The 25,907-nt window shown below is 35.0% G+C and overlaps 1 protein-coding gene across 2 annotated transcripts in view; it reads right to left on the bottom strand.

The window, feature by feature from the left end:
* PTPRK (protein tyrosine phosphatase receptor type K) overlaps positions 1-25,907 on the bottom strand; it is a 553,262-nt gene that overhangs the window by 209,187 nt on the left and 318,168 nt on the right. For both annotated transcript variants that reach the window (XM_028117097.2, XM_088023873.1), the window contains exon 7: positions 11,188-11,481. In XM_028117097.2, coding sequence (XP_027972898.1) covers positions 11,188-11,481 — 294 coding nt within the window. The remainder of the gene's footprint in view (positions 1-11,187; positions 11,482-25,907) is intronic.

The following is a 25,907-nucleotide window of genomic DNA, read 5'->3' as shown; positions in this document are numbered from 1 at the left end:
ACATAGGCATAGAGAAAAAATAATACTGCATCGACAAAAATGACAACAGTTTTATCAACATCGTGGCATTAGAGTTGTTCTTTGAAAAAATTCTGTTTGCAAAATTTTGTGTAATGCTCTGTTATATATAATTTATAAAAACAATTTGAGTGTTTGAATTCTAATGAAATCTCTACAAAATCTGCACCCCTGGCACCTTCTCTCCTCCTAAGAAGAGGGGAGCTGGTTGGTTTAGAGAGCAGACACATTTGTAACACACACACATGCATATGCTGCAGAATTCACCAGAGAAGAGAAAGAGAACTCTGGAACAATGATTCTGCTTTTCAGCATTCCTCAGAAATGTAATTTTTAAGGTAGTGTCCAAACTGCTAAAATTGATGGCAAAATTTTTAAAGAAAACATAAATTAGTTCAATTAAGTTTAAAAACCAACTATTAATTCAATGAGCCAATCTTTTCCAAAAGTAACTGGTTCACTGACAGAACTTAGCCTTAAAAATGAGTTTTTCCCCCAGTGGAGAGTAAGCCAGAAGTAAAGAGGAGACAGAAGTTAGAGGATTATCTGAGCCAGCTGGAAGGAAGATTCAGAGAAAACCTTTGCTCCCAGGTGCTTCCAAAAACAAGCAGAGTTCTGTGTTCTGATGGATTTACTGTGAGGTGGCAACATAGGGGAAAAATAAACAACCCCACTGAAGTAAAAGTGAATAGAATGATGAGTTGCTTTCCACATCCTGTCACTTGTTAGTAGTGGTCTAGCTACATATTAACAAAGTTACCTGTTAAAACTGCTTTTAAAAACGAGATAAATGAGAAATGTTGTCTTCTCTTCACCAGTTTATGTCTAGCTCTCCCACAGTGTCTGGTAGGGGTTCAAAATTCATTGACTAAATCATCAAGGAAAACAAAACCACTGGCCCAACCCACCAGAGAGTGTATGTTAATAATCTGATATAGACAGACTGCTTTGAATTAAAAGGACAAAGCTTCATCCTCGACAGCAGTATTATGCTTCATGATGGCATCTCCCTGGAGAGAGAATAGCTGTTGTCATCTTCATTTTGCAGTTCTTAAATTATAGAGCAAGTTCCAATATACTTGTCCAAATTCACAAATTCATCAATATACCAATTTGTTTTTCAGTTACGTTAGCTTTATCCCAAAAGCACTGTGCTTTAAAATGCCATCATATAAAGGTGATAAGATGAATGACAGCTTAAGATAATATTGTTTAGTACTGGAGAAATTAAAACTTTAAAACATTTTCTTAAGTTCCCTATATTGTTATAATTTACTGAATGGCAAAAAAGGAGTTAAAAATCAATGAAGTATCTAAGGGCCCCTGGGTGCCTCAGTCACTTTAAGCATCTGACTCCTGGTTTCAGCACAGGTCATGATCTCATGGTCATGGGACTGAGCCCTGTGTTGGGCTCTGCGCTCAGCACAGAGTCTGCTTCAGATGCTCTCCCTCTCTCAAATAAATAAATAAAATCTTTAATAAATAAATAAATAAAAATCAATGAAGTATCTAATGAAAACTTTTCAAAGACTATTGCCACATATTTCAATACAAGATATCCATTCCTTTATTCACCTGTAAGGTCTATCGTAGAATAGAAAGACTTCTAGAAAACCCAAATATTATGATTTCCAATAAATGTTACCCTGAGTGTTGAGCAAGTACTTTAGGTGCTCTTGACTTAAATGAATACCTAGTAATTGGTACAGAAATTAATTACTCTTAAAAGGGGAGCCTACTATATATATTGTTTTGATAATAAATTATTACAGATGCACATGCAATATCAGTACAAAATGTATGATGTGTATAAATTCTGAGGGGTGGATATAACATGACTGAATACAGTATCTACTTAGAAACAAGATAACAAGTAAAAACAAACTGTTTTTCTGAATGATTATTATTCTTTATTGTGAAGGACTATGTGGAGGTGAGAAATTAGCAACCAAGCTAGAGAATGACACATGAGTTACTTAAACTCAAACTTTACCCATATGATTTGGCTAAGACAATTAAAATGGACATCACTCAATGATTTCTAGGCCATTTCATATGTAGTGACAGCTGAATTTGCACAGGTCTTGCTTAGGGTGACATGGAAGGCATGAATTTCTGCCCTTTGAAGTTCATTTTTTATTGGGTTCACAAAGTGTAATATAACTTACAAAACTCACGATTAGAATTCACTCATTATTTCTTTCCCTTGAATATGCTTCTTCCCCTCTGCACTTTATATACAGGCTGGTGCAGAGGAGAGAGCACCAAGGAGCCTCGCTACAGCAATTATTAGCTGTACAAAGGCTGTATCTTGTAGGAAGACGGTGAAGACCAGGAAGTGAGATTCTATGATGACCCCATCTTCAGATTTAGTTAAAAGTCAAGTTAAATGATAAAAATAACGAGATACATTTTTATGAAGTCATTTTTTTCCTATGCAAGAAACTGTACAAAGTGGCTAACTTTGTACTCTTCAAATCACTAATTATGACTAGGATGAGTCTGGATAAGTGAGTTCCAAAATAATCATGAAGGCCATACTCCTACCCACCAACTCTGCCCAAGAAAATGTGACTGCATGTTTGTTTGTATGGTTGGTGTTCTGTTTTGTTTTGTTTTGGCCAGAACCTGATTAGAGAGTTTTCTTCCTTATTCCAAAGCAAAGAAAATAAATTATAATTTAAATAAGGAAGTAAACAAAGTGAAAATTAAAAGCGGAGGTAAGTTCTCTGGGTAAAAAGGAAGAATATCAAGGACAAGTCTATGCATCAGTGTTACTAAGAGAGGTCTGAAGCTTATATGCTGAGTGTCTGGAATTCATCTTCATAATTAACACATACCTTAGTGTTTATCTGGATCCATATCTTTTTAATTCTACCTAGGTCATATTCTTCTTCAGACACTCTTGTGTTATAATCATTTAAGACATTATTAATATATCATTTTATTTTTATTTCTACTCCCCAATATCAAATAAAAGACCTAAGGTAGAGGGGAAATCCAGGACATTTAATGGGACTGATGCTGTTATTTAAATCATTTCCACCTGTCAGCTTTATTGTAGTATGCAAAATTCAATAAAAACAAATGAAGCCAATAAAAAGAGTACTTAATGATACCGCTAACAGACTCAGCATGTGGTAAAGTACTATGGATAAATAAAAAGTGTCATTTTCACTTGTTACCAAATGCTTTCTAGCAACAAAGTCAGAAGACAATTTTAAGTTGATAGCAACACAACTCTATTTAGTTAATTATACAGCTACTAATCATGTACCCTATAAGAAAATGTGCCATGAACTGTATGTTCGTTAACTGTACATCCCATGCATGAGGTGAAAAACATGAGGTAGTAGAAAAGATGATTTCATATTTGTTCAACTTTCATGACCCTTATGCTGGGAGTTCCTAGCATTAAAGACCATTGGAAGAGTTAACAAAAAATGATTACATTCTAAATCTCTCTTTCTCTCCCTCTCTCTATGGAAATTTTGAATATATGTATATCCCATGGAAATTTACAATAACATTTCTATAACCCATGGGCCCCAGATAATTCAAAACAACCAAATTACTTTGATGATTTAAATCAGGGTGTGACTTATATTTTCCATTCAATACCTCCATCTGTGCATAAACTTTTCCTATGTGTTGATACAAAGGAAAGAGAGAAGGCAAATCATCCATATGGTGACTATTGGCTGCGCATTGTTTTATGCATTACTCCAGTTAAGGAATTAGGGATAAGGTTACAGGTTCATTAATCACAAGTGTTAATCCAGCTCTGTTCAGAAAGTAAAGATTGATACTGTTTTCAAACATATTGCTTGGAAAAAATTATTTTCCAATCAAAAATTATCCCTCTCAACCCTGGATTTCCAAAGTACTTTGTATTTCTATTATACCACTTACTACATTCTTCTTCTTACTGTGATTCTAACACTAGATTGTCAGTTTCTTAAGAGCAGGAATCCTGTCTTATGAATGTTGTATCTTCTGTAGTCTGAAGTGTGGCAACGTATACAACTTTGACCCTCAATAAAATTTATACTCCATCAACTACACAGTAGCTCTTGAATTTCTCTGTAATCTTTCACAATTTTCTCCTCTAAAATAATGTGTTATGTCATGGAACTTGCATGCATATTAATAACATTGGACAACCAACTTATCTGAAAAAGAAAAGTGAATCAAACAATAAAGTTAGATCACCTATTAAATGTCTTTAAAATCCCTTTAATAAAAGGAACTTTCTTGATTATTAAGAATGACAGTATTATCCAGGAATTTACAGATATCTCTTTCTGATCTAAGATGAGAGAGATATGCTGTAGAGAAAATTATACCAGGGTTATTTTTTTATTATTATAAGCAAGTTTTCATGGTCACTCTGCCTCCAGTCTTTCCTTAGCTCTAACTCATCTTCCACAGAGATGGAATAATCTTTCTGAAAGCAAATCCAGGAATGTTAGTCTGCTTCTTAAAAACAACAGAATAGCAGTATGGATTATCTTAGACCTGGCCACATGCCACCTTCAGGCTTGGTTCTACCACAGCCCTGAGTTACCCAAAGCTCCACCTTACTTTCAGAACCCCAAAAACATCAACAGTATTTATGACTGGGTTAAACATAGGTTGCCTCTATTTTTAACTCTATTTTCTGATTTTTTTCTGCCTTAAAAATGCAGTCAATTTTTAAAATCCACCTTTTATGTTTTAAAGCCATCCTTTCTTGGTGACAGCTTTTCTTAAACACTCCCTTAAAAAAGAACAGCTTCTTCTCCTAAATTTCTATCACTTTGCATTTCACTCTGTGTTTTTAAGTCTGTGCCTCGAGACTACAAGGGGCTTAAGTGCAAGACATTGCTAGTATAACTTTGAAGACCTAGTACTTAACCCAGTGCTGTTAACAAAGAAAGAAGCCAATAAAAGTTTTTCTGAATAAATAAATGTCTTTCCAACTGAAATAGCCTCTACAAAATCTGAAAAGCAAAATCAAATTATTATGCACTAAAAAGAAAGAAATCTAAAAAGATTTTAGGCAAGAAATAACAAGTGTTAGTGAAGATACGGAGAAAAGGAAACACTTGTGTACTGTTGATAAGAATATAAACTGGTGCAGCCACTCTGGGAAACAATATGGAAGTTCCTCAAAAAGTTAAAAACAGAACTACTGTATGATCCAGCAATTCCACCTCTGGGTATTTATCCAAAGAAAACAAAAACCACTAATTCGAAAATATATGGGCACCCTTAGGTTCACTACACTATTATTTACAGTAGCCAGGATATGGAAACAAACCAAGTGTCTACTAATGGATGAATGGATAAAGAAATTGTAGTGTATACACATGTACGTACACACACACACACTCACACTCACACACATAGATATTACCCAGCCATAAAAAGAATGAAATTTTGCCATCCCAACAACACAGACAGAACTTGAGGGTCTTATGCTAAGTGAAATAAGCCGTGAGTATGTAATGTACAGGCTGGTAACTATAGTAAATAATATTGTACTACATATGTGAGAGTTGTTAAGAAAATTGAAGAATTATTTTCCATTTATTTTTCTTATGGCTTTTTATCTTTAGTTTTTTTTTTACTTCAATACTAATAGTGTTGCCTTTTGAAATTCTTGCTCAAAAACAAAGAAGCTGCATAAATATCATATATAAGAAATTAATACATTTAAAAAAAATTAAAACAAACATTAATTACAAGCCTTCAATTTAAATCAAATAGTATGTCATTCTTACACTGCTAAGCCATACAAATTCTTATAAGAGTTGTTTATTTTGTTTTAACCTCAAGGCTGAGTTTCAATGGTAACTAGTCTTTGTGATTGATAACTATCTTAGACCACAGTAAAAATCAATATATGGTTCCATTTTGCTGATGAAGCTACAGTCAAAAGACCAAAATTTAATTCCTCACCTTATGGTTTCCTGTATATGCCTGAGTATTATTTTGTTTGTATTGTTTTGTTTTCCATTGTGGATTTATAAGAGAAAAAAATGCATTTTTAGTAAATGTTTACCTTTAAAATAACACACTCTCCTTGCCAATGCTTCATAGATCTACATGTTTCACTAAAACTTGCCAAGAGCACTGAACTTCAGTGTAAGAGTCAAGTAGTTTTCCCAACTGTGCAAATATATTACGCTCTGGACACCCTGAACTCTTGACCTTCCCTATGAGGGCGATGTTGCTAAAATGTCAGTTAATTATAAAACAGTGCCACAATGGGTTACCCAGAAGCAGTAGAAAATTTAAAAGAGCAATTTTAACATGCAATTGCCAAAGCATGCAATGAAGACAATTTCTGATGATGGTATATTTTATTTCCATTTAATAAGAGAAAAAGAAACTGTATTTTCTTAGCTTCTATACCAGATGGTATACCCAGAGGAAATTGACACAGAGAAAAAACAAGCATACTTTCTTTGATTGTTCAATGGAGTTTTTGAATTACTTTCCATTTAAAACAACTTCCCATTTATACCTTTTTTTTAAAATTCATAAAATGCCTGAAGAAGCATTTTATGAACAATAACATGGGTCAGGCTGTAAGTTAACAGTGCAATAATCATACCCCTCAGGTGCACAGAGAAGCGTGATTCAAGTGTAGGAGGCCACGGCCACCAGAGGCTGTAATTACCACCTCTCCTAACTTGAGAGACCCCGAAGCAGGTAATTGCACTTACCAAATGATTTAAATGTACTTTAGAAAGAAAACAAAACAAAACAAAAAAATAGCTTTGGCAACTAGGCAGGACATTTTCAGAAAAGCATAAAATAAAACAATGTTTTACACCTCTTTAACTGTTTAAGACATTTAAAACACAGCATATATTTGAGTGTTAAGCACAGTAATCAGTTGTGCTTTCAATAAAAGTGAAGTGGCAAGCATTAAACTATGTTTCTCAGGGAATAAGTTAGCCATGCAGATACTATTTTGTAAAAATATACATTCCTCCCAGATTTTACCTCTTATACTTTCATTTAGGCATGCCATATTCTTCTGAAGGGAGGGAGGGACCACCCATACTAGGAGAAAGAGGGAAAAGAATTCAAGCTTTTCAAGTACTAGGAAAATAATGTTTTGAGTCCTAGCTGCCCAGTCATCTGACACTAGATAAGTCATTGTTTCATTCTGTTTTGACTGAGTCTCAGATTCACCAGCTACAGAATTGGGAAAATAATTTATCTACCTCACAGGTGTGAAAATAAAGTATCATGATAGAGTCACTTCATATGCTGATTATAAAGCAAAAATAACCAATACTTCACCATGAAAATCTACATTTCTATTTTAAAATACAAAATTTACTCATTAACCCACACAAATAAAACCATTTTTGACTAACTTACTGTAAAATTATTTATTGACAGATTTCTGCCAAGAAAATAAAATTCGCTACTGCCAGAAATAAAATTTTAATGGCTTAAATACATTAAAATGGGATATTTAACATAGTAAATAGTAACAAATTCACTCTTTGGTACTCAGTAGTCAGAGAATGTCCCTCTGTGATGCACCAAAACAAAAGAAGAATTTCTAAGAGCAGAAAATAATCCTTATTCCTTTGTTATTTTATAAGAAATTCATGTGAAATTTATATCAGACACAAAGACATAGCTGAGAAGTCCTTATACTTATTTTTAAGGCTTCCTGATAGTCAACATGCAGGGTGTATTAATATTGCTATGTCATAATAATCAGCATTTATTCAACCATATGATATTAATACTACAACTACAGTGTGGCACTCTCCTAGCCTGGATTAAAATGGAATGTAGAACCAGTATTCAGAGCTTGCACAAAATAATAGAATGAAATGGGAACTTTTTCAAAGGTTACTTTTAGGATTTCAAAGGAATCATTTCCCTAGCTTGTGAATAAATTTTAGGCTTCTGAAATCAACTACTATCACAGTTAGCATAAGCTGTGTTCTATTTTGTGTTAGAGGATACCAGGCTGAGGCCAGTGGAGGTGCTGGTTAAGGCTGAGGGATCTTAAATTTGGAGAAAGGAGTATGCACTTTGAAGAAGGAAAGTAGATGGACATCATACTTTCACCATCAATACTGCCCTGCATAGATATACAATATTTATCAATTATCTCCAACTTCTGCTTTTCAGAGATTATTTAAAAATTAACACAATATATATTTCCATAAGCTTTCCCCCCTTTTCTAATAATAGAGGAAGATTAGTAGATATTCCTAATAAAACAGTAACTAGTTTCTCTCAAATCCACAGTGTATTTGAAAATCTAAGCACTTTCCTTAGCCATGAAAATATGCACGAAATACATATTCTAAGGACATTTATCAATGAATAAACATATGTGACAAAGACTCAACACATGTGAAAGATAGTTTTAAAAACAAATAAACTTTCTACAGTTGGAAGTAAAACTCTAAGTGTCAGTGAGCCCTGACACCATTTTATGCCAGAGCCCACAAATTATATGTTTCTCAAATAAAGAATTAGAAAAAAAAAGAGCACTATAATTCTAAAACGTTAAGACATTTATAAACTTGAAAGCAACTATGAGTGTAAGTTATTTTTACTCTATCCACTCCCACACAGATAAGGTTATTCTCAAAATTAAATATCTCAAAGCACTTTATAGTCATATTTTTACTTATCGTAGTCAATATGCATTCTCAACATAAGCATTCAATAGGGATAAATCAATGCTCATTAACAAGCTGTTTTCATCCACTTAATACAGCCTAACTAGCTTTAAAACACAATCTCATATATTTGCAGTCTCCATTGGTTCACACAACAATGGCCGATTTCAAGTAATTCCTGGTTAAACAAAAATCACATTAACAAATATATTGGGTGGTACTGCTAAATTTTAATGTCTACTTTGATGAAACCCTTTAAAAAATAAGAAAACAGATGAGATATTTAAGAGAAAGAAGTCTGGACACAGAAGTCAAAAAGAAGTTATCAGCAAGAGCCAAATTACAGAAAGAGCCCAAATGTCTATTGACTGATGAATAGATAAAGAAGATATGGTATATATGCAATGGAATATTACTCAGCTGTAAAAAAAAAAAAAAAAAAAAAGAATGAAATCTTGCTATTTGCAGTGACGTGGATGGAGTTAGGAGTATTTTGCTAAACAAAATAAGTCAGTTGGAGAAAGACAAATACCATATGATTTCACTCATATGTGGAATTTAAGAAACAAAACAAATGAACATGGGGGGAGAAAAAAAAGAGGCAAACCAAGAGATAGACTCTTAACTATAGAAGACAAAATGAGGGTTAGCAGAGGGGAGGTGGGTGGGGGGATGGGTGTCAATAGGTGATGGGGATGAAGGAGGGCACTTGTGATGAGCACTGGGTGTTGTATGTAAGTGATGAATCACTAAATTCTACATCTGAAACTAATACTGCACTGTATGTTAACTTGCTGGAATTAGAAGAAAAAGTGGGGAAAAAGAAAAAGTGACTTACTGGGGAGGGGGAAGAAGTCAAAAAGAAGACCACTGAAATAGTAAATTACTGTTCATTATTTTAATTTGTATATGCCATATAGATTAAATGTAGAAGGAAAGGTAGTTTTATTAGAAAACATGTGTAGACAATATCCTCAGTAAAATGAACTCCATTGTTCATCTTTTTATGTTAACATGGGGTATTTAATTTTGGAAGACAGAGTGAGCTTTTCCTTAATTTCTACAATGTCTCCTCTTCAAATTATTTCTCTGACTAGCTGAGGTTGTGGAGTCCACTTACTTCTCCCTCAGAAAAGTCACCTATTGTAATCAGAATAATTTGCCACATACCTAGAATGAAGACTGAGCTGCACAGAAAATTTAAAAAGCAAACTGTGTGATTTAGGCTGAGCGATGGAGACTTAACCAATATCTTCTAGGTCAAGCTGCCTATCAACCACAGAATCAATGTACAAGACCAAACAGCAAATTAGTAAACTCTCTGTTGTCTAAATCAATCGAGCAGTTAAACTCCGTTAGTGGGCATCTTTCAATATAAATATATAAAAAAATATATGTAAACATTAATATATTAAAACTGAGTTGGAATTTAAAATATTTAAAGATGACAGTATTATCAGGTAATTTCACGGGTTTTGCTTTGATTTCAGATCAGTTCTCTTGGTGAGTAGTCCCGGAATACTGTAAAAACAAAAATACTATAAACGCCAAACACGTGTTCAAGAAACAAAAGACATTTTATAGGCATTTACATTTTCATAGATCCCTACAGTCTTAGTTTTCAATTTTCAGAACCTAAATCATTAGATGTTCAGGACGCATAGATCCATGCACTAACTCTGCAGGTGTTTCAACATAATGCTTGATGGTTAAAAAATGGCTCTTCCAACTCAACTAAAAATTAAACTACTTTCAATAATAAATTAAACAATACACTTAAAAATGCACTCTAATAACTGAGACAATTAAACTTTTCAGTGGCTTTTAATAAATAACTAATAACTTCTCCCATTATAACAACATACTATAATTAGGAACTGGGATATATATTTATATATTACTTTTTATTTTACTTTTCATCCTTTCTTTGTGTTTCGTCCATATGCTATTATTTTCCTCACTTTGTTTCAGGCACGGGGAGGGCAATTAACAAGCCTCTGTATGACAGCTGGGTGTCAAGCTGTTGAGTTAATCCTCAACAACAGGTTTTCTGAGTAGAAGAGTTATCTCACCAAGGCCTGGTTCAGAGTAACTTTTTAATCTGTATTATCAGATATGGCCTCTGCTCTGCCCATAACAATATTATTACCAAGGGAGACAATCTCCGCATAGCCGAAAGATATTCAGCATTTGCTGGAATTGCCAAAGTTTTCTCTCTCAATGGTAATAGTACCTTCACTGGCATCTGTCAGAGACTTTGGACTGAATACAAGCAAGCTGAGCAAAATTGCCACACAAGAAAATATGGATTCATCCTAATACTGAATAATAACAGAGAAACACACTGCTCTTAAATCAGTCCAATTATGACATAACGCTACAATTTACCGAATTCAATGGAACTCTTACTGTGACTACATCATGTGCAAAATAATTAGAACATCTAATAGCGCATGTATACTATATGTCCAATGCTCGATCCCTTCACAAGGCAGAGTGGCCTGCTATTCAGTCTTACCTGCACATTTGGTTCTGGTAATTAGAGGAGGTCCTGGGAGCCCCGTTCCACCTTCACCAGGTCTTGTAAGTAGAACACGGATCTCGTATTCGGTATCTGGGTCCAAATGCCATAATTTATAAGTTGGAGCGTTGACTGCATGCGTTTCTGTCCAGGATCCTGATGTCATTCGGTACTCCACTTCTTTCAGAATAATGGGACCATCACCAATGATGGAGTTGGCATTTAGCTGAATCAGCAAATATGTAGGCCCAACACCGAGCAGCTGGGGAGGGGCAATGGGTCTTGGTGGTTCTAGGAGAGATGAAGGCGCAACCTAATTAGTTAAAAATCCAAAAGACTAAACAAAATACAAAAATATATTAATGTGTCTCAAAGCTGAAAGGTTTAATGAATAATTTACTTAGGAGTACACAATAAATAAGGAAAATGAGAACATGAGTGATCTGAAAAGTGTACTTTTAAAAAGCAATAGTTTCACCGATGGGATATGACCCTTTTTGCCACAAGTTTTCTTTTATTAAAAACACATCTCTCCAGGAGATAAACTTGTACAGGCACAGTAACCAAGGGAAATAAAGGGAAAATATTTAAAGATGGATAGCTCTGATTAGCTACTAACAGAGTACAGTTGATCGTTGACATTCTTGAGGTCCTAAGATCTCTACAAATCTCCAAATTAATGAATACTGTTATAACTCCTTATTTCATTCATGAAATATGGCAAAGCAGTGGTTTTGATTTTGCTTTGTTTTTCACTTCTGCGGAGTTCCTGCAGATGAAAGAGGAAGGAACAGCAAATCTGTCTGCCAAGTGCTGACTTGTTTCTACACACCCACCATAGAATATAAGGAATTAAAATTCACACCGAGGTAAAATCACAAGTCATTACATATCACTAGCCTTTGGGAGTAGCATGTGATAAGACAGTGAATCAAACATTAAATTCAAATATCAAAGGTACACTAAGAAACTTTGGCAAACATTATTGTAATGTTTGAACTTACAGAAACAATGAAAGATGAATTAGGGTCCCCCCCCATTTATTTTTCATTTAACAATGATGTAGCTGAATTTGATACTGGACTTTATGAAGGACTCCACCGCTCTAGCTCTGTCCATGTGGTCTGTCCACAGGGAATCCTATGTCATGAAGATGCTCTAATTAGTACATTGTGATCAGATTCCTCTTTGAATCTCTTGAACAACACTTCTCAGGGAAGCCAAAAGACTTTAAAATAAAGTGTTAATCTTCATAAAGTGGTAACTGCCCAAATATTGTTTTAAAGGCTTATGTGCTCATATGTAGAATTTAAGAAACAAAACAGATGAACATATGGGAAGGGGGAAAAAAGAGAGGGAGGCAAATCATAGGAGACTCTTAACTGTAGAGAACAAACAGGGTGGCTGGAGGGGAGGTGGGCACTTGTGATGAGCACTAGGTGTTATATGTAAGTGATGAGTCACTAAATTCTACTCCTGAAACCAATATTACACCATATGTTAACTAACCAGAATTTAAATAAAAACTTGAAACAAAAAAAAATAGGGGTAACTGTTGGCAAGGTAAGAAATACATAGTAACTTTCTGTATTTTCTGTTCAATTTTCATATAAACCTAAAATCTAAGAAATAAAATTGATTATTTTTAAATGTGTGTCTTAAGAGTTAAAGCAAATTATATGAAAGAAAACTATTTTTTTAAGGTTTTTAAAGATTTTATTTATTTATTTGACAGAGAGAGACACAGCGAGAGAGGGAACACAAGCAGGGGGAGTGGGAGAGGGAGAAGCAGGCTTCCCACTGAGCAGGGAGCCCAACGTGGGGCTCCAACCCAGGACCCTGGGACCATGACCTGAGCCAAACGCAGACGTTTAACGACTGAGCCATCCAGGTGCCCCTTTAAGATTTTATTTTTAAGTAATTTCTACACCCAATGTGGGGCTCAAACTCACAGCCCTAAGATCAAGATCGCACACTCCAGCAACTGAACCAGCCAGGTACCCCGCAGGAAAGCTATTAAATGCAACCACACATCGCTTCCTCCTTCCCCTCAGTAGGGGTGGACTGGAGACGATGCAGATAAAAGGAAGTTATGAAAAGACAGCCAATTTTAATGGCAACACATGCTTGGTATAATATACAATGCAAAACAAAAAACAAAAAACAAAAAACAAAACAAAACCAAAAAACCCCTCATAGACAGGTTTTACCTTCTGGTACAGGTTTAAATGAAGCAAGGGTTTTCAGCTGTAGCCCAGGATTTGCTTTTAAACCCTAAGAGTATAAAAAAGTATAGTCTCCATTTTATGAACCCCTGAGTTACAAACATCCCTAACATAAGGAATAAGACAAGCTGGCCTAGATCTCTAACCATACTAAAGTCACTTTCCATAATGTTCCTCCAAAATTCATGACACATATTTACTGAGTAACTACTAATTGTTAGTCTGTTCTATACATTAGTTATTCATATAATATGGGAAGGGAGATATAGCAACAATAAATCAACAAGTTCATTATTTTAAAATGAGACTTATGTAGAAAACAGATACAATGGTATTGTAATAGCATCATGTTGTGAGAGATGGTCGCTACACTCAGGGTGAGCAGAGCATAAAATGTAGTGGAGACTTGTGGAATCACTACTTTGCACACCTGACACTAAGGTAGCATCGTGTGCCAACTATGCTCAAATAAAAATTAAAAAATTGAAAAAAAAACACAACATGGGTGGAGATGCCTACTGAGTAACACCAATTTTCTTTTTTTTCTATCCAAACATATTTGAGGCATGTTAAGTTAGTCCCATCAGTAATCAGGGCTCATTATTACAACAGCTTTCAAACTCCTTATTGGTAGAACCATAGGAACTTGCGCTTTCATGATGCGCATGTTTCAAGTGAAAACAAAACTAAGATTATATAAGATAATGTATGTACTATATAAAATTTACATGTGGAATTCTTTCTATCTCTACGGAAAAAGCAGTTCTTAACACCTGACTTACAAACCTTACAGTATCTGTTCTTTATGATTTAAGAATTGTTTCAACAATATAGAGTCACAATTGTGTATACATGAGGGCGAACTCTTCCAAGTTTCACAACAGACTTCAATTGTGAAAGACAAAGCTCGACAATTCATATCATGAAATTTTACCCACTAAACTAATGACTTGTATATTTCAAGTTTACAAAAGTCTTAGTAGACAGAAAGAGAAAGTTGATATATTTTCTAAACCTTGAACTAAAATGAAACTGAATAGAGAAATGAGCATAATAGAAGAAATGCAAATATCTTCCCAGACTATCTCAATGTTGCACATATTTTAAGAAGCAGTCTGTACTTTGCGAATAAACTGAGTTGCCTCATATGTGCAATGTTTGTTTTCATTCCAGATGGTTCATATATTGACTAATTTAAGTTAAGTAGTAAATGAAGCTAAATCCACAGCTTACTAGGGTTCTAACCCAAAGCCGCAATGTCTCACATACATCACAGCAGAGCAACAACCTGAAGGGGTCTCATATTTAACATGTTGGAGTAATTTGTCAAATGAATTATGAATAACAAACCTTGGTTAATTGAAAAATTTACGAGTATTCTGAAACCTGAACTAATAACTGTATATTGAATGATAAATCTCATCCACCCAAATTCTGCACATCACTGCTGTGGAAAATAAGAAGCGAACAGAGGAGGAGAGCAGAAGGGAGAGAAACAAGAGGGAAAAAAGCAACAACAAAACATATTATTAGAAACAAGTGAAAAAGTAAAGCATAATATCCCGTCTGTCATTTCTATCTTTAAGGAAATGACATGTAAAAGAAAATGAAATTTGAAGTCAGGAGATTCTAGGTTCACAAAATGCACACATGAATAGCTGGGTAAATGTGAATGTGTTATTTAACTTCTTGACATTACAATTTCTTCATTGGTGAACCAGGCATTATTTCAAGAATTGTTAAAGACTTTATGTTCCTAATGTGTCAACAAGCCCCATATTGGCTGTTATTTTGCTTTGTTTTCCCAGAGAGCATATAAATTTTAAAACCAAAAATTAATATTCATCACTAGTGTTTTGTGTACATGAAGAAATGACTTTGATATAATCAGATGCTTAGCCTGAAGAAAGGTTTTCATCTCAACTGTAAGATCAGTTTTACATCTCACTTGCTATGGTCAAACAAACAAAAGGGGTAGTCCAGTCATCAAAGCAGTAGCTCAAATTTGGAACTGTGACAATGTTCAGAGAGACTTAGAAGCATATTCCTTGATTAACAGCATGACTAGAAGTGAAATCTAGCATTAATGACACTAATATGCCACTACATATTAATTTTTTATGTTGGAAGTAAAGAGTAGCCTCATATTAGCATACGTATTTTGTTTTTAGGCCCTTGAGAACAAGGAGGCTTATTTATAAAATCTCTATTCATTTCAATAAATTATGCATGAATTTTAATCAGCTAGCAAATGAACAAGTAATTGTTCTACAGCAATATTAATATTCTTCATAACTTAATACACTATCAGACCCAGAGGTGTGGTGCGAATAAATCCCAACTGTACACTAGGTATCAGCTAAAGCATGCAATCCCCAAAATACAGGATAAACTTTGCCAATGTTACCAATTAACTTTCAATTAATGACTTACATTCATTATTCTAGATCTAAAACTTATTATACAATCATAATTATACATTCAAAATCCTTTATTTATTTTATTTCAGAAAATTTCAAAAAGTGCCTTGCAATCAAGGTAAGTCATTACGAAACTATATCCCCATCTAATTATTCCTATTACGATGCTTTTTACAAACATATGTGTCACTTATTAACATTTGGTTAATTAATAAAATGCAAAATCAGAACTAGAAGCCACAAAGCCAGAAAAAAAGTCAGTTAACAAAGTAAACATCAAGGCAAATGGCACTTCTACATTCATCTTTCCAAATAAATAAATCAAATGCCTCTCAGTCCCATTGCCTTCCAAACTGTTTTATTTACTTGTCAAAGAAGACTTGACTAAAAGTTTCTCAAGATTAGCACTCTCACCATGAAAGCAGGCAATGGAACTGCACTTGTCCCTATGGCCACTGTAACAAATTGTCACTACCTGGATGGCTTAAAACAACAGAAATTTACTCTCTCATGGTTCTGGAGGCCAGACATTCAAAATCAGTATTGCTGGGTCGAAATCAAGGTGGCACCAGGCCATACTTCCTCCAAGTGACTAGGGAAGAATGAGTTCCTTTCCTTTTCCAACATCTGCTGGCTGTGGGTATTCTTTCCTTGGCTTGTGGCCACATCACTCTAATCTCATGGCTCACACTGTCTTCTCTTCTCCCTGTTGTCAAATCTCCCTCGATCTTCTAACTTAAGGCCACCTATGACTGCACTCAGGGTCCACAAGAATAACCCAAGGTCCCATATCAAGACCCCCAACTTAATCACATCCTCAAAGACCATTTTTTTCGGATAAGGCAACAGTCATGGGTTCCAAGGATGAGGACTTGTGATCTTTGGGGCCATTTCTCAGTTCACCACAGATACATACTATGATCTCATCCTTCTTCCTAGGAAATATCTCAGCTCTACCTTTTCTCCAGTTGTTTAGAAGCCCGTGAGTGGACAATACTTCTCCTAGGAAAGTCTAATAGTTCCAAGCAGTGGAAATTATAAAGAGCAAATAATTTATCTACACTTTTTTCACTATTTATATTTTTAAGGAAAAAAAATAAATGAACATTATTACTTCAAATGGCTACAGGAGTGACTGTTCCCTTACCATATCTAAATTCCTGTAAAAATCAATATTAGACTGTTTGCCTTGGAGATAGATATTTTATTTACTATCACTTCTTTTCTTAAATGAATGGATCACTTCAAAATCAATGTTATTCTATTTCTTTATGCCCCTCTTCAAAATTCTGATCCAGTTCCAGTTAAAAAAGAAAATTCACTAGTTCAGGCTTCATGTTGTTTAATTTTCTTCCTCTTACCTATTAAAATGCTGAAGTAAAGGGGTACAGACAGTAGACAGCTCACAGACTGTGAGCAGGAAGAATGACATCAGTGCACCAAATAACTGAAGCATTTATTTATCAGCTACCCATCATAACTTTACCCCAAAAGGGTAACAGCTTAATTTAATGGTACTTGAGTACTTCAAGAAACTTGAAATAGTAACACTGATGACTAAGAAGATGACCTTTCTTCCCATAAGAAATGGAAAGCAAGGTATGGATAATTAGAAGCACTTTCTTTGGGCATTTAATATCATATGTATGACAACATAATTTGTTTAATTTTTCCTTAGATGTTGAAACATTAAGTACACATCTAAAAATTTTCAGATTCATGGAACAAGGTTCTCCCAGACCTACATTTTATGAACTGCAATGCAGATATACTTATAAGAAAAACAATAGTTCTTTAATGATTTTCACTCTGACTTCTCTGATACTTCAGATTTCCAGTCCTAATAAATTTCTTAAGGAGCCAAATATCTCTCCATTCACTCTTTTGGCTATTATTTCATATTTTTTTGCTCATATCAATGATGTAAGTAGTAAATTCTATAAAATATCTTTCAGATAAATTACTATTTTAATTATGTTTAGAATTTGTGCATTGATAAGATTTTTTTTTAAGCAAAATGATCTTCAAATTTAATATGGTAAGTCCTTTTTTAAAGCCAACAATCCAGTTGATGGATACTTTTTCTGAGTCATACCATTCAGGTGGCTCCGAAGCTTGACCTGGTCAAATAAAGTTAATACTAAGACATCACACAGTTTGGATGTTGTTAAACCTGAGGTACCTAGAACCAAATATCAATCAGAAGGAGCTACAGTCATCTATTATCATCTCCCTGAAAATTAGATAAGTGTTAGCATATACTTACAGTAGACTATGAAAAGAGTGTGCACACTGACCCACTGTCCACACTCAGAATATTTCACATACAAGAAAACTTCTGAGAACCATGAAATAAATACACATGACTTCTGTTAAGCATGTAGAAATACTTTAAATAAAATGAGAAAAAAAATTTGATTGAATAGCAAAGCTCTCATTTAGTGGGTATATAGGTTTGTTTATACTATGTATTTTTAAAAAGATTTATTATTTATTTTAGGGGGAGGGAGAGAGAGAGAGAGAGCACAGTGGGGAGGGGCAGAGGAAGAGAGAGAAATTCAAACAGACTCCGCACTGAGTGTGAAGCCCCACGACCTGGAGATCACGACCTGAGCTGAAACCAAGAGTCAGTCACCCAACTGACTGTGCCACCCAGGTGCCCCTGTGCTATGTATTTTTTAACATGAATAATTATGTAGAGTGAAACAGGAGTTTCTTCATTCCCTCCCAGTGGCTCTTCCTTAAAGGCAGTTGCTCAAACGACTGAGGAGTGCTAATGGCTTTGAGTGGGCTGAGAAAAGATTACTTAAGATTATGAAATGCACGGGATAGTCCCACAAAATGAAGAATTCTCCAGTCCAAAACACCAATAGCCTCCACTGGAGAAACACCACGATAATGTTCAAAATAAGCTCAGCAATCTGTGGCTTATGCTTACCTAAAATTATATCACTTACTTATCCATTTCTCAAAAGGGCAATGGAGCAGAAATTTGAAGAAGAGGTTGCAAACCCTGAACAGGTGATCATGTAATCACACAGGCTTGACCATGGTTAATGAGGCATAGCTAAATGGCATTTGACAATACAGCTTGCTTATAGGCAAGTAAACTGATGATGTTTTTGGAAAACAATCAACCAATATAGTATCACAAAATAAAGATGTGTTTAAAAAGTAAAGTAATCCCACTTCTGGGAATTTAATGTAAGGGGAAAATTTAAATCTTTGTTTAGAAAAGCAAAAAAGTAAACCATCAAAATATTAACAATAGGAAAATAGAGACACAAATTATGGCATATCTATCCGTTCAAAAGAATTTCACACAAACTTCAAGAACTCAAGTTGTTAAATTTATATAACACCTGTCAGGGGATATTTAAATATTTAAGTCTATTAGGGCTTGCATTTTAAAAAGGATATCCCTAGGGTAGAAAAAATGAAAACGACCAACCATCACCACCAGAAGGAAATACACCAAAAAGCTACTAGTAGTGATTGGGGAACTTTGAGACGATGAGTGGTTTTACTTTTTCTTTTATCTCTGCTTTCCAATAAAATTTGTAATGTGCTTATAAAACTTTCTCATCATTACATTCTCAGTATTTACCAGTGTCTGACTAAGTTCAAAAATATTACAGATTGAATGGCTGGCTCAGTAACACCTTGAAAAACAAAAAGTTACCCATGCCACTATAAGAAAAAACAATCTATATAAATTCTATCCATTCCATACAAGAAAATATAGACAACTTCAGTGTGAAAGCCATCATTTGGAGATGGCAGGAGTAAAACTTTGTGTATTTGTTTATTAATTTGTTTAATTTGTTTTCAGATGATGAAACTAAGTCCTCAAAATGTAAGATTTACCACCTTGAGCTCTGAACCATGTAGGTAGCCGATTGCCCTGACATTGATACACAGCACCTACAAAATGTTACTATTTAATTAAAGGAGTTAGTTGACTGGAACAAAAGAACATTTTCTAAGCAATTGCTTAGTAACCAAGTAGCATCAAATGATTTATCCAGCTTGTGAAAAAATAAATAAATAAAGGGCTCAGCTACGAATATATAATTCTTAGTCTTTTAGTCAAATCGGATCAATACATTTTTAAAAGGATTTTTCATGTGAAGAAAAGGTACTTACATATTTTAAAATCTGAATATACAATATTGCTTAGAAATGTTATCACAATATACAATTGCACTAATATCAGAATACACCAAGAACTTGAGTTTCTTGAACAAAATTTAATTCAGGGTAGGAAAAAATTCTGAAAATATGCCACTCTTCATATTAAACAGCCATTTTGTCTTTCAATCCCTTTGCGATATGTATTCATTTTTTTAAAACTGCAAGATCTGTAGAATTACAGTATTTAATCTCAATGACATGGCTCTTTCCTGCTGCCTAAAGTGCTGGAATATGAAGAATCATTTCAGCAATGAAACCGCAAATTTTGCATACTGAATTTTATCGCCTATGCTTTACCATGGCATTTTATTCATCTTGATTTGAAAACATTGCTGCAATAACTTTATTACCTGGTTGAAATAAAAAGGCACAGCAGCAGCACACTATTTTAGATCTGCCAGCAGAAAGTAAAAATAAGGTTAAGTTCATATTTAGGGGATACGAAAAGGTGAAGGGATTTTGAAAAGTGAAGTTTATTTGCTTTTTAACCCATATAATCTGTGAGCTGACTGAATTTTTCTCTCATTCTGTCCAAAATCTAGACTCTGCCTCATTAATATCTATGCAATTAATTAGTTCAGAATTATGAATTACTGCAATAATTGAACAACTTTACAAAAGCCCCCTTCAGTCCCACAATCCATATGGCAGCAAACCACATATGTTATGACAAAAATTATGGATCCCTTTGATTGAGTCAGAAGCTAATACAGCAGATTTCTCTTATGGCCAGTGAATCCCTTATTTCAGCTCCGTCAGAGCTAGAACTGTTCATGCATTTAGAGGAAAGAACATCTAGTTGATTCCAAGAATAATAATCAGGTAAGTAGTAAAACTGGAAAAGACTTCAACTCTGTTTGGTTCCTTCAAGTCTAGGGCCATAAACAGATGGTAATCGTATCACCATCTCATCAGTCACCTTTATGAGGTAGGAGAATATACACACACACACACACACACACACACACACACACACACACACACACGGACACACACATTTTTTAAAAAAGATTTTATTTATTTATTCACGAGAGAGAGAGAGAGAGAGAAGCAGAGGGAGAAGCAGGCTCCCCGCTGAGCAGGGAGCCCGATGCAGAACTCGATCCCAGGACCCTGGGATCATGACCTGAGCCGAAGGCAAACGTTTAACCATCTGAGCCACCCAGGTGCCCCCCACACACATATTTTTAAGAGAAAGGAGGGGAAGTGCATTTGTCAATGACAATAACATGGTAAATATGCCTAGGTTATATACAGGCTATTATACCATTCTAGGTCATAGGCCAAAGGATTTAGAGTATTACCATTTATATTCATTTTATATTAATATGAACTAAGATACAATGGCTGACTCCAGTAAACCAAGAGGTAGCAATTAAAAGAAAAAAACTCCACTGCATAATCTCTATAATGAGATTATGATACTTCTATCTATCTACACACAAATGTACACACATGTATACATGTATATGTACATGTATATATAAACTGTTTAATGTAATTGAAAAAAGGTATCATTTAAAAATATCCTGGGGTGCCTGGGTAGCTCAGTCAGTTAAGCATCTGCCTTTGGCTCAGGTCATGATCCTGGTGTCCTGGGATGGAGCCCTGTGACTGGCTCCCTGCTCAGCGGGGAGCCTGCTTTTCCCTCTCCCTCTGCTGCTCCCCCTGCTGTGCTCTCTCTCTCAAACAAATAAAATATTTAAAAAATAAAGAAATAAAAATAAAAATATCCTGACTCTTCCACAGTTAGAATATAAAAACATGGAAAAATCTCATGAGCCTAAATTTCAAATTTTAAGGTATTTTAACACTATGCAATTAGAAGAATTTTCCAACATCTAATTGTAACCAAACACAATCTACATTTGCCAACTTGGTCCCTAGGTCTAAATCTTATGTTGCGTAGTTCCCAGAGTATACCTCTTTGGTTAGGTATCTTACTGTTTTTGGTGCTATTGTAAACGGAATTGTTTCTCTAATTTCTTTTTCTGCAGTTGCATTCTTAGTGTATAAGAAAGCAACTGATTTCTGTGCATTCATTTTGTATCCTGCCAACATTACTGAATTGCTAGTAATTTGGGGGTGGAATCTTTTGGGTTTTCCCCATAAAGTATCATGAAAGAAATTGAAGAAGACACAAAAAGATGGAAAAACATTCCATGCTCATGGATCGGAAGAATAAACATTGTTAAAATGTCTATGCTACCCAGAGCAATCTATACCTTCAATGCCATCCCAATCAAAATTTCAGTGATATTTTTCAAAGTGCTGGAACAAACAATCCTAAAATTTGTATGGAATTGGAGAAGACCCCAAATCACCAAGGAAATGTTGAAAAAGAAAAACAAAGCTGGGGGCATCACATTGCCCGATTTCAAGCTATATTACAAAGCAGTGATCACCAAGACAACATGGTACTGGCACAAAAACAGACATACAGACCAATGGAACAGAATAGAGAGCCCAGATATGGACCCTCAACTCTATGGTCAAATAATCTTCGACAAAGCAGGAAAAAATATGCAATGGAAAAAAGACAGTCTCTTCAATAAATGGTGCTGGGAAAATGGGACAGCCACATGCAGAAGAATGAAACTCGACCATTCTCTAACACCATACACAAAAATAAACTCAAAAGACCTCAGTGTGAGACAGGAATCCATCAAAATCCTGGAGGAGAACATAGGCAGTGACCTCTTTGACACTGGCCACAGCAACTTCTTTCAAGATACATCTCCAAAGGCTAGTGAAACAAAAGCAAAAATGAACCTTTGGGACTTCATCAAGATAAAAAGCTTCTGCACAGCAAAGGAAACAGTCAACAGAACAAAGAGGCAACCCACAGAATGGGAGAAGATATTTGCAAATGACACTACAGATAAAGGGCTGGTATCCAAGATCTACAGAGAACTTCTCAAACTCAACACCCAAAAAACAAATAATCAAGTCAAAAAATGGGCAGAAGACATGAAAAGACACTTCTCCAAAGAAGGCATATAAATGGCTTCATCATTATTAGCCATCAGGGAAATCCAAATCAAAACCACACTGAGATACCACCTTATACCAGTTAGAATGGCAAAAATTGACAAGGCAAGAAACAACAAACGTTGGAGAGGTTGTGGAGAAAGGGGAACCCTCTTACACTGTTGGTGGGAATGCAAGGTGGTACAGCCACTTTGGAAAACAGTGTGGAGGTGCCTCAGAAAATTAAAAACAGAGCTACCCTATGACTCAGCAATTGCACTCCTGGGTATTTACCCCGAAGACACAGATGCTGTGAAAAGAAGGGCCACATGCATCCCAATGTTCATAGCAGCAATTTCCGCAATAGCCAAACTGTGGAAAGAGCCGAGATGCCCTTCAACAGATGAATGGATAAAGAAGATGTGGTCCATATATACAATGGAATATTACTCAGCCATCAGAAAGGATGAATACCCAGCTTTTACATCAACATGGATGGGACTGGAGGAGATTATGCTAAGTGAAATAAGTCAAGCAGAGAAAGTCAATTATCATATGGTTTCACTTATTTGTGGAACATAAGGAACAGCATGTTCCTATGTAACATGTTCCTATGTAACAACAGGGTATTAGGAGAAGGAAGGGAAAAATGAAGGGAGAGAACTCGGAGGGGGAGACAAACTATGAGCAACTATGGACTCCCAGAAACAGAGGGTTCTAGAGGGGAGGGGGTGGGGGATGGGTTAGCCCGGTGATGGGTATTAAAGAGGGCACGTACTGCATGGAGCACTGGGTGTTATACGAAAACAATGAATCATGGAACACTACATCAAAAACTAATGATATATAAAAAAAACTAATGACTAACATAACATAAAAAAATAAAATAAAAATAAAAAATAAAAAATATTATGTTGCATTGACTATTTATAACATAACACATAATAAGCACATGTTCACTATGAATATGTACTTTGTAATTATTCCAAGTCAATCAAAACAATGCATGGAGTTTTCATGCATATGTAGCCGGCAACAGATGGCCATGCAACTAATGACTTAGCACACTAATGGAATCAGGAGATACTATTCAATGATCCTGGTTCCCAGGCATGTAAAATCCAAGACTACTTACCCCAAGTTAATCAGGAGAATTATTATTTACCTATTATTTCTACATGACTCTGGAGGGTACAAAATGGCCATCTTTTAGCTAGGCATATCCTTCTATGTACACAAGTGCTACATTAATATTTTTTAATAAAAAATAATTTGTGATGACATAGTAAAAACAATTGAATAAGACTTCAGTCATATAGATAATGTTTCTAGATAATGGGCTTTATATGTGCACTACTAACTGCAGAGCAGTCATAATTTTAGGATGCTTTTCTGTTCAAAAAGCATAAATCTTCAGAGACTTTAAAGATCTTCATAGCAAAGAAACTATGTCATTAGCTTAAACAGATGCAACTCAGTTTTGTAATGTAAAGATTTCCAATATAGATTTATCCCGAAGGACAAATGATACAGCTTAGCAATTATAGAGCATTTCCTCAATTTTGAGATAAAACAAAACAAAAAACAATTATGTGCCCTACTGAGATAGATGTCCTTGATTAAATCAGGGGATAGAGAACTTCAAATGTGAAATGAGTTCAGCAGATGCAGTCAGTGGCTCTAGAGCACTCTCCCTGATAGTCACCAGGGAAGAGTCAGGCAATCTGAACAGGGCATTAGAGGACAGATTTCTGTGCATTTCTATTCAAATCTCTGAACTAAGAAAAGCAGGTTTCTACAGGTAACTTGAGAGTGTACCGGCATAATGACAAAAAAAAAAAAAGCAATGCTGTAAAAATAGAGCCATCAATGTGGTCACGATAATTACAAGGACTTCTGAATACCTATTTTAATCATACAGTTCTATTAGCCTTCCTTTAGGGGTGAAATACCTGTCTCCAATAGTTAAAGTGCCATCAAAAATAAAAGCACCACACCTAGTTTTATTATCAAATGGAAATAGGTAGACAAGAATAATTATAGACCTCTCTGATAAAGTAACAAGACACTTTGAAGATATTTAACCATGTAAATGGTTACCAGCTGAAGGACATTTTACACTGGTGTGACAGCTCAACCAGAAAGAGATCTTTGATTTTTATTCCCTTCGACCACCCCTATTTCCATGCCCTAATGGGGTAGCTGGGTATTCAGAATATCAAAATAAATTATACTATATAAAACATCATAAAATATTGGAAGTCAGCCCAGGTTGTGAACCAACAGTGCACAGAAAGAGAAACTTTCCAGAAGAGTAAAATAAAGTGTGTCAAGACCATAAGTAATGCAATTATACAGCGAAGGGGCTGGGCTCTTCTTTCGCAGCTACTGCTACTAAATGGCAAGAAACTTCACTATTCTACTTTGACTAAATATCATGCCTTTTAAAAATAAGGACATGAAATGGCTACTGACCTAGACAGTTCGTATATTCTTTCTGTGAACTTCAAATTTTCCATCCTTCTGCAACATTAGCCAGATCAACTGAAAATTTGCTAGGGAAAAAAATAATGCGTAAAATGTGCATTTTCATGGACACTGAAGAATCTTTACTTGTAAACACTACTTTCAACAGTGGACTGAAGACAACTAAGAATTGGGCAAGGAAATCTATTTTAAGTATTATAAAGAGAAGAAGAAAGTATGCTTCTTTGGCATAAATTTTCATAAAATGACACATGTATTAAAGTTGATAACTGAGAGATCTCCCTATTGTACCTGAAGGGCACCGTTTCTTGTTCGAACGCCATATACTTTTATTTTCAAATATACATGTTTTGCCTATATTCAAGTTTTAAATTAAGAGTTTGACATTGGGCAAAGGTCAAGGAGATCAGTTTAGAAATGA

The sequence above is a fragment of the Eumetopias jubatus genome, unplaced genomic scaffold (assembly GCF_037043125.1).
Source record: "Eumetopias jubatus isolate StellerSeaLion01/CBP00866 unplaced genomic scaffold, mEumJub1_p1.0 scaffold_6, whole genome shotgun sequence".
NCBI classification, from domain to species: domain Eukaryota; kingdom Metazoa; phylum Chordata; class Mammalia; order Carnivora; family Otariidae; genus Eumetopias; species Eumetopias jubatus.
Note: the sequence above shows the minus strand (reverse complement) of the source record. Positions and strands in the feature narration are given on the sequence as shown.